The sequence below is a fragment of the Neopsephotus bourkii genome, unplaced genomic scaffold (genome assembly GCF_033783945.1).
Source record: "Neopsephotus bourkii isolate Nb327-2 ecotype Australia unplaced genomic scaffold, CSIRO-AGI_Nbou_v1 NB_335, whole genome shotgun sequence".
Taxonomy (NCBI): Eukaryota; Metazoa; Chordata; class Aves; order Psittaciformes; family Psittacidae; genus Neopsephotus; species Neopsephotus bourkii.
This window is the reverse complement of record NW_026900841.1, coordinates 1,655,071-1,667,066: the sequence shown is the minus strand read 5'-3', so window position 1 is coordinate 1,667,066 and position 11,996 is coordinate 1,655,071. Positions and strand designations below refer to the sequence as shown.

General features: G+C 41.6%; 1 protein-coding gene across 1 annotated transcript; it reads left to right on the top strand.

Moving 5' to 3' along the window:
• Positions 1 to 2,590: 2,590 nt before the first annotated feature.
• Positions 2,591 to 11,439, top strand: RBM44 (RNA binding motif protein 44). The gene is given in 15 exon segments (XM_061348137.1): positions 2,591 to 3,646; positions 3,649 to 3,716; positions 3,718 to 4,267; positions 4,394 to 4,452; positions 5,010 to 5,186; positions 5,987 to 6,161; positions 6,239 to 6,264; positions 7,157 to 7,229; positions 7,530 to 7,632; positions 7,967 to 8,089; positions 8,514 to 8,578; positions 8,673 to 8,746; positions 9,060 to 9,435; positions 10,789 to 10,931; positions 11,053 to 11,439. Coding segments are annotated over 15 exon segments (2,991 nt in total). The 5' UTR covers positions 2,591 to 2,791; the 3' UTR covers positions 11,177 to 11,439.
• The last annotated feature ends 557 nt before the right edge of the window (positions 11,440 to 11,996 follow it).

Here is an 11,996-nt window from a genome sequence, read left to right as displayed (position 1 = left end):
CTCTCATTGGCCAATGAATGCAGTTTTGGTGGGAGAATGTGTTTTTTCTTCCTGATCACAAAGGATGACTGTCTGGACCACAGCGAGAAGTGACTTTCTCTGCTGGGTGCCTGTGCCCACCCAGTCTTCAGTTACCTCTATCCAGTCAGTTATCTCTGTGTGTGCTTATCACAGCTCTCGGTAAGGCACTTCTTATAGAATCATAGAATCCCAGACTGGTTTGTGTTGGAAGGGACCTTAAAGCTCATCCAGTTCCAACCCCTGCCACAGGCAGGGACACCTTCCACTGGAGCAGGGTGCTCCAAGCCCCTGTGTCCAACCTGGCCTTGAACACTGCCAGGGATGTGGCAGCCACAGCTTCTCTGGGCACCCTGTGCCAGCGCCTCAGCACCCTCACAGGGAAGAGCTTTTTCCTTATATCCCACCTGAACTTGCCCTGTTTCAGTTTGAATCCATCACCCCTTGTCCTATCACTACAGTCGCTGATGAAGAGCCCCTCTCCAGCACCCTTTGCCTGTTCTCTTACAGACCCCACCTCTTCCCATTGCCGTTGCCAGCTGCTGCCTGTGGCTGGGGAGCTGCCTGCAGGGATGGTGAGGGGTGGCGTGGGCTGTGGGTGTTGTTTTTGGCACCACTGCCTTCAAGGCTCCTTCTCCACTCCTTGCCAACAAGCCCTAGCATGCTCTGGGCACCGTCACCTCTTCTGCTGTTGATACCTGCCAGGTCTGGCTGAGCGGCACTTGGTGCAATGTAAACGTGTTCTTTCGAAAGCCGGCCTAATCCCACCTTTATTTGAAGCTGTAATGACCAGTCTTTAAAGATTATCTGGAGGCAGTGCCAGAAGCCCTCCCTGGCTGGCCCTCACAGGATCAAACCAGTCTGACTTTAACCCTGGAGGGAAAGTAGAAAATGTGCAGTCATGGTCAGGATCACATATGCCAAGATAAGAAATCACTCCCCCTTCTTCCCAGCACATATTAATGCAAATATAGCTTGGCTTTGCTTTGGGGACAGGACATCAGTGAGGCACCCAGTGGAGTTTGCATCAAGTCTGCATGCTCTCAACAGGGGAAGGAGTTACAGACAGGACTGTAATTTGCTGTGCTTTACATAACGTTATAGCCAGCTAGAGACCAGTGACTATAACATAAAACTGTTATGTTTCATTTAAGTGCTTCAGAAAGCATACATAAGATGAGACATCTAACATCTTTATGTATCCCTCTCTTCAAGATAAGCTTCTGGTGGAAAGCGGGGAAGAACTGACAACTATTCATAATAAACGGCATTATTAATGGCGGTTGGGCTATCCTGTGGTGAGCACCACGCTGACGGTGGACCCTGCACATCCCTGAGGTGAGGGCGAGGGAGGGGGGCAGCGCCCAACCACCCTCCTGGCGTCGGGAGGCAGCAGGAGCCCCGCCGGCCAATCAGGTGCTAGAGCGGTTCCCGTGGCAGCCAATGGGCTGGAGGCGCGGGCGGGGCCAGAGGTCGCGGGCTGCCGTTGTGCGCGGGCTGAGCGGGTCCGTTGCGGAGCGGTTGGTGTGTGAGGTGAGGGGTGGAGGGAGCAGCGGCTCGGCTCCGGTAGGGGCTCGTTACCGGAGCTGCGGTGCCCTGTGTGAGCGACACACCGGGCTGCCCCTGAGGGCTGCCCCCGCCCTCTGGCCCCGGGCGCTCCGCTGTGGCTCCCCGCACCGCACCGCACTGGGATGCAGGAGCTGTGTTTTTAATACCAGACCTGGTTTCTAACCGCCTAGGCTGTTGACAGTAACAGGGTTATTGTTGTTTATCTAAGGGATAGAGCTATTCTGATTCTTGTTCTTAAGTGGGGAATAAAGATCACGGTGATAATACGTTGTAATTTCTGTGTAGCCATCTGAGACTTGCTTTAGTAGTGTTACAGCAAGATCTTTAGTTTCACTTCAAACTTCAGTTAGGAGATGAAGGTAAAGTTAGAGTACTAAAGCTAATAAAATAATGGTAAAGACTGTTTTTGGAGGGTGGCTGACTCTTCGATGACTTCTGTTAAATAATTTAAATGGGTTTTATTATTATTATTTTTAATTATTTTTAAGGATGATGCTTAGTGGAGGAGAACCAGTGGATGCCACCATCACCACCTCTTCACACATTTAAGTAGTTTTTATAGGTCCTGACAGGTCTTACCTATAACAAATGTACTGATCAGTTCAAGAAGCTGTAAGCTTTCTGCAGCAAGGAGTACTTACAGGCCAGTTTGCAGTCAGGAATGACATGAGGTCATCTGTGGTCACTGAATCCACAACCATCAGCACCTTGACTTTCAGAGTCAGTGCATGCATCTAAGCACCTTGTGTGCTGTCATGAACTTAGCATATGATGTAAATAGCTCGCTGTGTATCACCAGGGATTCTGATGATTCAGACAAGAAATGTTTCAGTGGTAAGAGGATGGAAACTGCCCAAAAGTGTAAGAAAATTGGATTGGTTGGTCTTTGGGATACTTTTACTCAATAGAAGTCACACAAGCAAGAATAGCAGATTCTTTAGCCTTCCACAAGCTCTTAGGATACCTATAGTATTGTACAATTCCTAGCTTCTATACTGGCATGCAGTAGGTAAAAATAAGATGGTTAATTTAATGCACTTTTTAAACAGTAATGTCTTCTTGTATACCATGGAGTACCTCAAACTTCTCTTAATTTTTAAGGTGAGAAAGTTATAGGAAGAGAGAAGCTGAGGACTTTGAGAACTTGCAGTGGAAGTGAGTGGTGTGGGTTACTGCTGAGGAAGAGGGCTCAAGTGTTTGTACCATGGCATTGGAAAAGAACAGTGATGTTAAAAGCAAAAAAAGATGCTTCAATCAGACCTTCCTTCTTTCTTCTTACTCTGAGAAAGCTGAGCACATGCTCATCGGCGATGTTGCAGCAGGACCCAACCACTCTGGTTTTGGCCAGGCATGTTCTGCCAATGTTCCTGAATTAAAGTTCTCAGAGGAAAATTTACCGTACTTAGTTTCATATTCAGATGCAGAAATGTGTAATAAAAAGAGGATGGGAATTTGTTGTGCAAAGGTAGATGAAAGCAAGAAAGAAGCTGATGGGTTGGAAGGCGCATCTGATGATACACACTTCAATTGCGGGGGGTGTGACCATTGCAGACAAAGATATTTGAGTGAAGATTCACAGCTAGAGTATCTCAGTGCTCACGAGCAAGATTGTGATGATGAGAATAGCTCGAGTGAGTTTTCTGAACTAAGGGTAACTACAGGAATTGAAACCTTACGTCTGATAGACCCCATTCATGAAGTTGCAGGGGGTGGAGTCACACACAAACAAAATCTCACAGACCTGTTAGAAGTATATGCTTCTGAGTATATCATAGATGACCAGACCTGCCCAGAAGCAGCTATGCCAGAGCTTCCCCACCTGCTTCAGGACTCTCTGTCTCTGCAAGATTGCAGTGGCATGACTTGTGATCATCAGGAAGAGCAAACAGAGTATTGTAGTGTTGTTTGTGGAAATATACTTGAAAGTCATTCTCATGGGGTCTGTCCAAATCTGTTTGTATATGATAGTTTAGAAGATGGAGAGGTGAAAGACATGTCACTGATTGATGGCACGCTGCCACCCCAAATGGCTGTAGCTGAAGAAATGTCTGCAAAAACTGGCAGAGACATCGACAGCACCTCGGCGAAGCAAAGCAATCTGTCTCTGAGAGAAAGGGCCCCTGCAGTACCCATGCAAGTCTGCAAACATGCAAAGGACTTGGATTTCTGCAGTTGTGAAGAATCTGGCATGTGCACACATGGTACCACCTGCACTGACTGCACTGCAAAGGATGCTGAAACCCATATTGCAATCTCTGAAATTCTCACTAGCAAGAAACCTTCTTTTTGGGCAGAACTTGCAGATAAACCCTCCTTTGGAAATCTCAGCTCTCTGAACTCAGAGCTGGAGCATTGTGAAAGCTTGATAAACACTGCCTGTGCCTCTGCAGTTAACCAGGTTGTTGATGTTTGTTCTGACTTTAGAGCTTGCTTTACAGCAAGCAGAAGTACCTGTGCTCAGGTTCGTCTCTTATCCAGGGCTATTAATACAGAGATAACAATGATGAACACATCTCGACAGACGGGATGGTGCTGTGAAAACTGTGCAGATGTTGCTTGCAATACAGACTGCTCGTATGAAGCTGGTAGTACAGAGGAAATTCATTCACGGGTTACTGACACGCGGGAAGAACCCTCAGATGGCAACGCTGCAATAGCTGAAAGAAGTTCACGAATTCAGGTAATTACAAAAAGAACCCAACCAACAACCAAAGAATTTTGATAGAACTATTTTAAACTGAAAGTTGCTCACAACCGGTCTATACAAATGTTAATCCAGAACCTTTTGAAATATATTTTTGTTTAGGAACAGCAGGAACCCAAAACTGAGACAAGTGGCAGTGTCTTACAGATAAGCACTGACAGGTGGGTCATAAATTGTTCTTGGTTTAGAATTCTAGATGCTAGGTAAGTTATTTATGTTTTTTATGGTTAGAAGGTTGTCTGTAATTTAGCAAAACTTACGGTATTAAAAGACTGCTGGGCAGTAGTTCCTATGCTGGAGGGTAGGAGGGACCTGGACAAGTGAGAAGCATGAGCTGAAGACCTCCTGAAGTTGAACAAAGACCTAGACATCCTCGGTCTGCAATTGCAGACTGGCCAGCAACAAGTCGAGTGTAAGTCAGCAGTGCCTCTGTATGGCAAAGAAAGGAAACCATGTCCTGAGACTGCATTAGCAAGAATGCAGCCAGTGGAGGAAGGAAGTGTTGATTCCTGTCAGTTGGGTGCTTGTGAGGTTGTGTCTAGAAAGGTATCTCCAGCTCTGGGCCTTACATTATAAAAGACTGGCTGACTGGAGGAAGCCCACTTGAAGGGCCAGAGGAATGATGAGAGGAGAACCTGATGTGTGGGGAGAGCTGAGTTCAATCAGAACTTAAAATACTAATTGAAGGGCTTCAAGGTTTTATTTATTATTTTTAAAGGTTGGTACACCTTGATGAACAAGCTGTGGAGAATTCTGCATCAACTGACTGTCAAAAAGTACTGGAGAGAGCGATCAAAGCAGAATTGCAGATTCTGAATGTTCATTTTCATATGTGTTATCAGCACTGCTTGAAGATTTACAAACTGGCTCTGGAGGAAAACAGATGTTTTATCAGGCATGTACTTTAATGTCCTTTTAAATGAAATGGATAACTTAGTTAAAAAGCATGAATTATTAAATGTTACTGAGGTATTCTATCCATAGCTTCTAATAGTCTTTATAGTTAGCATTGTTGTTGAAAAGAGTTTACATTCTGGTAACTGCAAAGTCTTTATTTTTGGCCTAATTTTTTCTGTAGCATACACAGACCCAGCAAAATATAGTTTGTTTCCAGGAATGACTTTCTCTACAGGAGGAATAGTATAGAGAGTCCATTCAGGAGTGAATGAGATGCACAGAGGGGGAACTGGGGAGGAAGTGGTAAATGAGAAAAAGAAATGAGGTGAGGCAGGAAGGGGGTGGTGATTGCAGACTCCAGGTGGTAAAGCATACACCCTGTAATGAACCTGGAATTCAGCCAAGAAGTCCTGCCTTTGAACGCTTTACTGTGCTGTGGATAGCTATAAAACCTCCTCAGTATAGTGTCTGCTCTGTAGCTTAGGAGAGGGCTCAAGAGAGCAGGTTGTGATACTGTGAAACAGAGTGGGGCTCCAGAGAACTACTAATGTGTTCAAGGCGAGGTTGGATGGGGCTTGAAGCAACCTGGTCTAGTGTAAGGTGTCCCTGCCCATGCAGGGGGTTAGAACTGGATGAGCTTTAACGTCCCTTCCAACACAAACTAGTCTGGGATTCTGTGTTAGGAGTGAGCTCATGTTCTTACATGATATAGAGGAATCTTTGAAATATTTGGGCAAATCTAGAAGCAGTAAAATAAAAGTCTAAGTTCATCTTGTTTTCTTACACATTTTTTAACAGATTTAATGAAAAATCAGAATTAGATTCATCTCTCTCACTGGTTTTGGAAGACCTAGAAAAGAATTACAACAGTATGAAAATGAAAATAAAAATGGGTGCACCTTTAAGTGCACTTTCTCCGCTATCAGTTGAGATGAAGTTTTTCCAAATCTACTCTTCATACGTCCCCTCCAAGGTAATTTCTTAATTGCTTTTGTTTCCAACAGAAATTCTTTTCCTCCAGAAAATTAAGACAAATCTTTTCTTTGACAGTTGTTCAGAGAGGATCTCTGCACTGAGTAAGTAGTTCTCATTTGTGGTATGTTTTAAAATAAAGAAGTGAGGTTAAGAGAAGTTAATCTTACACGTTATTTGTTTCAGGATGTATCTTGTTTCTCCAAACTGTTTAGCTGAAAGACTTGCATAGCACTCTGCATGCAGTGATTTAAGGATATTTTCACTCTGCAGTGTTCTAGTCTGCAAACTATGCAGCTGCATTTTTACTATCTTTATAGCAATAATTTTCAATTTACAGATAACTTTCCTGGTTCCCTGCTTTCACTATTAAAAGTCTTTGTCTCTAATCTTAACGCTATCTGTGTTAAAAAAACCCCACAACCCCAAACCCCAAAGAACCAACCAACCAAAAACCCTCAAAACCTCTGCCAGAATAAAAAGACTTTGCTATGAACACATCTATGTTCATATATATCTATGAAGATAAAATTAGGCATACAAGCAGTTGTTCTGCTGAGATTATAATGCAGCTAAGAAGAAAGAAAAATCATTTAACATTCCAGGAAGGCAAATGGTTCTGGATGTTTAAGAACCATATCCTGTTACTTCCTGTAAGTGGATATTAAAACAAGTTCATCAAGAAGTTTTTATTGCATCAGGTAAACAACTAGTGATCTTTTTCAAATTTCTTGTTAAGCATTAATAAAATTAATCACAAACTGATCAGAGATTTCAAATTATAAAGACACCCAGCAAAACATCACACAGGAAGCCATCTAGGTATAAAAGAAAAATAACCTAACATAAACCTGCAACACAGCTTTATGTTTCAGGTTGCAACCAAATGCCTTCAATGAAGACTTCAGAGTACTTGGTATATCATTGTAGAATTTAAAACAAACAAAAAAAAAAAGTTGTGCCATATTTTGTATAAAATTCTTGGCACTGTTTTAGTTCTGTTTCAGGCAAAAGAAAATCCGATTCTAAAGCATCAGAACTGCAAGAAAGGAAGATTTCTGACACCATGGTATGGGCTTCCTCATTACCGAGTTCCATAGACATTAATGTTGTGAAGCATGGTCTCCTTTTAGGTATATGCAAATACGAGCACAGTCTGAAGGGCTCAAGCAGGGATTCTGTGTCAGTAATTGCCAAAGCAGCTCATGTGACCAGAATTTTGATGGTCCTTTCAAAATAAAGTAACTTGGGGGTTCTTGAAGACAATCAGTTGGTTAACTATTAAAAATTAACCTGTTTAATCAATTGATATTTTGAAGCTCAGAAAAATAATGTATAATCAGCTGCAAGTGCTGTGACATGTTTGTAGGACAAACCACAGGTTGAAGGTTTAACTGATGGAGGTGAGCCAAGTGACTCTGCTTCATCCAAGACTTTGGAAGAACAACCTAAAGATCAGGGTGAGGAACGTGGTAAGCCATCTGCTTCTCATACAAGTATTTGTTGGTTAAGTTGTTAGCAAAACCCCAAACGCTGTGTAAAACATATATGGATACTCAGATGTGCTTTCTGTGATGGAATGTTTAACGTTATATCAGCTCTCTCTGTATCTATACTTGACATACTGGAAAAAAAAAAGTTGCTACTTAAATCAGAAAGAAAAACTGGTATGTACCACCCCTTTGTAATGTAGTATCAAGTCATGCAGGTAGTTGGAATCTTCTTAAGCACAGAGATTTGTTATTTATTCATATGACATATTATGGTCTGAATTTTTACACACTGAAATTTATTTCAACCGTCCAGGCTGTGTGAAAAATGAAGAAGGGAATGAAGATTGGTTTGATGCTAAAGAGAACTTGACAGTAGCAAATTCTTCAGTAATAGCCAAAGACACAAAAAACCAAGAAGACACAGTTGATTTAAGAGGTGAGGTTGCTTTAAGCTGCTGTACCTAATAATGGTTTGCGTTGGTTATTTGAGTATTGTGATCCTTCCACAATCACAGGTAAGCTTGGAAAAAATGCTTGCTAGGTTTTCAGATTCTTTTCCATTGACTTGCCATGAATCCTTGTACAGATATTCAGCTCCTTCCATCCAGTTTTCCTTGAAAACTTCACCTACAGTGGTTAAACTCAATTTAGTAAATGTCCAGCCAGTCACCTAGCTGGAAATCTTTCTTTTTTTTCCCATTTCTCCTTTTTCTGCTCCCTTCTCCACACTGACTTCTGAAGAGGGAATGGTCTGTGTTTGGATGCTTGGGTCCCAGTGATAGCTTTCTGAAATCTACTGAGATGTTAGCTTGAACTAGAACAAAAATAGTAAGACTTTGTTTTCTTACATTCATTGTTAGGAGCAAAGAGTGGAAGTGAGTATCCTTTTCTTCACGTTGATGGCCTAAATTCCTCAGTGTCAGAGGTATGTCCTTATTTACACAATGCAGTAATGTCTTGCCTTTTTCTGAATTCTTTCATATCATATACTTCCAACCAAATATTCTTCTATTTTGTAGGCTGATCTAAGATCACATTTCCAGAAGTATCATATTTGTGACATTCTTGTCTTTGCGGAATCTAATAACTGCAGGTATATTAATAGAGGTTTTACTTGTTTCAGATTATTTTTTTTTTTCTGTCAAAGTAAGCAAATCATGGGAGAGAGGACATAGTTGTTCATTCATTTCAGTAATTAACAGAGATATAGATAGGTCGACAAAAGCTTGTCACTGCAGACAGCTTTTCACCTTATGAGAAGTTGAGCCTGAAATTTTCTGTTGAGTTTAATGGAGATACAGTTAATGCTCAAAAGCTGAGAACCGTCATGTGTTATTACCAAGAGTAATTTAATGTGCTTTACTTAGTTTCTTTTTTCTTTTTTTTTCTTAAATTTTATGCCATAGATGCGCACTTATTTCCTTTGAAGACATTAATAAAGCCAAGTTAGCTGTAGAGGAAATGAACCAGAAAAAGATAAAAGGAAAAGAAATAACTGTTAAAATTGTAACTACTGTACCAGAGAGTAAATATGTGGTTTCCCAAGTGCTTAAAAATACGTTTTTGCGTGAAATCCAACCTGCTGAGAAGAGTCAGAGAAATGATCAAAGTAACACACTCACTTCAGCCTCCAGTGCTGTGGAAGCCCCCGTCACTGCTTCTGCTTCTGAGAAAATAACTTCTTCAAAAACCTCTTGCTCTACACATGTACCTTCAGAAACAAAGTGCCCTGATGGCAAACCATCTACTGAAGATCCTTATTTGCTTGAAGTTAAACAAAAGGTAAATAATTATTACTAAGGATCCTTCATATGGCAAATGAAGAGCTTTAAAACTTCTTACCTTGCAACACGCTGCATTTTTAGTGTGTAGAGAATGTTGATAGGATAGGAAAACATACTATGTGTCAGTAATAAATTCCTGGCATGCTGCTGCAGAAGAGAGCACCAGTCATTTGCTCCTGCATCAAACTGTGATACTCCATGTGTTTTTTCTTAATCCTAAACCAGCTGAGAACCCAGTAATCTGCCCTGAGTTTTCATCCTGCTTTTCTTTCGAGTTTCCACTGGTAACACTTTTTTAAAGTGACTGTCTTGTAATGTTATACAAGAAAGATTTTGGGATACTGGAGGGGCAGCTATTGGGGGTTTTAATATAAATCTAAGAAACATCTCTGTTTTAGTATTTTATATTCACTCAGCTTGGTCTTTGAAGGATAAGGCAGTTAGTAAATACTGGTGTTGCTTTCATGAACTATACAGATATGCTACCTTTGGGATTTAGCTTTTAAACATTATAGTCCCCTGGGAAATGTATATATGATCTAATTCAAAGTCGTGGTAATGTCGTTACATAGAAATCATAGAGTCATAGAATAGTTAGGGTTGGAAAGAACCTTAGGATAATCGAGTTCTAACCCCCTGCCATGGGCAGGGACACCTCACACTAAACCATGTCACCCAAGGCTCTGTCCAACCTGGCCTTGAATACCACCAGGGATGGAGCATTTACCATTTCTTTAGGCAACCTGTTCCAGCGCCTCACCACCCTCACAGGGACGAACTTCTTCCTTACATCTAACCTGAACTTCCCCTGTTTAAGTTTGAACCCATCACCCCTTGTCCTATCACTACAGTCCCTAATGAAGAGTCCTCCAGCATCCTTTTAGCCCTTTTTAGATACTGGAAGCTGCTCTGAGGCCTCCACGCAGCTTCTCTTCTCCAGGCTGAACAGCCCCAACTTTCTCAGCCTGTCTTTGTGTGGGAGGTGCTCCAGGCCCCACTTATCTTCATGGCCTACTCTGGACTTGCTCCAAAAATTCCATGTCCTTCTTATGCTGAGGACGCCAGAACTGTACACAGTGCTCCAAGTGGGATCTGAGGACACCGGAATTGTACACAGTGCTCCAAGTGGGATCTGCATGTAGTAGTTTTATTTCTAATAAATAATCTATCCAACACAACCCATTCTATAATTTACAGATTGGATAATATGACTGACAGGTTGTATCAGAATAACATTGAGCTGAATCTATAGCTGCCATTTTTTCTTTTTCCATATCAGGAATATTTATTAGTAGTGATGTATTACTTGCAAAAATGAGTGAAGTATTGTACTTATTTGATGCAATTCTAGGATACTGGAGAAAACTTCCTGTTCAAAACATCTTCTTACTCCAGTAAGTCATATGATGCCTTTGTTTTACCTGATAAATTGAACTTGAGCAGTTTTACCAAATTAGTTGAGAAACTTAGAGGACTTCATCCACAGGCAAGCAGGTGAGAGGATTTGGATTTCCTTTCCACCCTGATTTCTAATGGATCAGATATCCATGGTAACCAAGTCCTAAATGTATTGCACAACATGTTATGTAAACAGTTCTTTCTTTTATTCATCTAGAGATGCAATTTTGGCTGCTTTGCTGGAGGTGAGGAAAAACAACAATGGTATCCTAAGTGGCTTGTCCATCAATACCATTGTGGCAAGGACCTCTGCCCTTCTAAGGAAACCCAGTCAGAAGTGAGAAAAGGCATGTAAATAAGTGGATATTCTAGCCTACAGAAATACATTGAAATACCTTTCCCCCTATCCCCAAATTTGTGTAGCTGTACAGCCTGACTAGATTAGTAAGTAACTTAGTATAAAGCTCTGAAAGAAGGATGTGAATGAATCCACGGAAGCAATAGCTTCTCAGCATCACTTGCTGTTTAGCAGAACATCTGTAAACAGGCTGGCTTGCTAGCTCTGTGCACTCTTTAAGTATACTGCTGGGCTTATTATGTCAACTATGGTACTGATTAACTTAGTGGAGACTATCAAACATATTCTGTACAAAGCTGACACCTAATGGCCAGTCCTTGCGTAGCAGTTCATAAAAGTAACCCCGCAGAGGCTCAATTTTGGTTTAAAACTTGAGGATTTCTCTGTGATGGATGAGTTCTGGAGTAGAAATCTTAACAGAATAAGACTGTATTTCTTTTAGGGCTTTTTTCATTTTAAAGGACACCTTGTACGAACACACAACACGGGATGCTGCAGGAAGCTGCAGCAAGCTGAACATGCTAAAAACACAGCCCAGAATTCCAGGGATATTCTCCTGTAGGAGACATCTTGCAGTTGATGCTTGTTTCAGTCTCCTAATAAGCCTGGTATTCTGCTTACTTTAGGGCTGCTAGCAGTGCCACTATCAGGTTTCCTGCACTGTCCCAGATGTTCTTAGCAATGCTCCAGCTTCACTTTTGCCTACAAACACAACCTGTACAATATTCATTCTTCCACGTTGTTTCCTCCCCAGACTGCATCAAATTCTTGAGGCCTTGATTTTAGTCTCAAAGCCCCTGTTT